Genomic DNA, 1,251 nt, shown 5'->3' with positions numbered 1-1,251 from the left:
TCTGCCTATTTACAGCCTCCCAAGAGCTGGGATTATAGGCGCGTGCCACCATGCGCAGTTTGAGCCCAGATTTAGCATAAAGTGCAAATACTGATAGCCTAAGCCTTGCTGACAGCCATCAGGACAGCATTGCAGGGACTGAACCATTTCTTCCAGGTTTTCTTCAGAACTTAATCAGGCAGGTTCCCATTTCCGATGGTCAGATTTTGAGTTTCATCTCCTGAGCCTTTCTGTTTCTATGAGCGCGTTCCTGCCTTACACTTAGAGCAGGAGCGCAAGTTTTTTTGTGGGTGAAGCAAGAATTTGAAAATCCAGATACAGTCCTTTCTTTGCAACTGGAGGATGCGGTCCTCCGCCTCGGTGGGGCAGGACTTCTGCAGGTCTGCAGGTTCCCCACAGCCTCAACTCTCAAGGCAAGGGGAAGCTAACGAAACCCAAGGGCTCAGGCAGGAGCTAGATGCTCTCCATTTCTAGAGAAAATAAGCCAGCGTGGCTTAGCAAAGTGTCCGCACCCTAACTGGAGGCTTCCATACCTACTTTTTCTCAACTGACCCTGAGCACTGCAAGAGCAGTCTCCAGTAATAGAGCACAAGTCACTTATGTAGTGATGACTGTTCTGCTGGGGACACTTTGACGTTGTGCAAAACAGGTGAAATTAATTTTAATATTTAACCCAGTATAACCTAAATATTCACCATGTTATTTGGTATCTTTTTTAAAGGAACATTTTTTTTATTTTCTTAAGTCTGCCCAATGTATATGGTACCCTAAAAGCACGTCCCAATTCAACAGCTGCATTTTCGCGGGCGCATTTGATCTATGTTTAGGTTTAAAAAACTTAGAGCTGAAAAGTAGCTTTCCACGCCCTGGGTCGCCCTGGCCCCCGTCTCCCTGAGTGCTGCTCAGCTGCTGGGGCGGGCCACCACGTGGCTCGTGCGTCAGCACAGGGTCAGGAGGTCCCTCAGAGCTGACCACGCGGTGCGTGGTTGCAGAGGAGTCACACCTGGAAGAGGCAGCAGAGAGCCAGCAGAACGGCGAGGAGGGCACGTCCACACCCGAGGACAAGGAGAGCGGACAGGAGGGCGGCGACAGCCTGGCGGAAGAGGGGACCAGCGACAGCAACACCGGCTCAGAGAGCAACAGTGCCACTGTGGAGGAGCCGCCGTCAGACCCCATCCCGGAAGATGAGAAGAAGGAATAAATGTTGCCTTGTTTTATGTGTCCTAAATACTTTTTTAAATGAAAAAAAAA

The 1,251-nt window shown here is 49.9% G+C and overlaps 1 protein-coding gene across 1 annotated transcript in view; it reads left to right on the top strand.

Moving 5' to 3' along the window:
• Smarce1 (SWI/SNF related, matrix associated, actin dependent regulator of chromatin, subfamily e, member 1) overlaps positions 1-1,243 on the top strand; it is a 16,747-nt gene extending 15,504 nt beyond the window's left edge. The window contains exon 10 of the mRNA XM_023718129.1: positions 897-1,243. Coding sequence (XP_023573897.1) covers positions 897-1,201 — 305 coding nt within the window. The 3' untranslated portion in view covers positions 1,202-1,243. The remainder of the gene's footprint in view (positions 1-896) is intronic.
• Positions 1,244-1,251: the final 8 nt, after the last annotated feature.

The sequence above is a fragment of the Octodon degus genome, unplaced genomic scaffold (genome assembly GCF_000260255.1).
Source record: "Octodon degus isolate 3935 unplaced genomic scaffold, OctDeg1.0 scaffold00056, whole genome shotgun sequence".
Classification (NCBI taxonomy): Eukaryota; Metazoa; Chordata; class Mammalia; order Rodentia; family Octodontidae; genus Octodon; species Octodon degus.
This window is presented reverse-complemented; position numbering and strand designations above follow the sequence as displayed.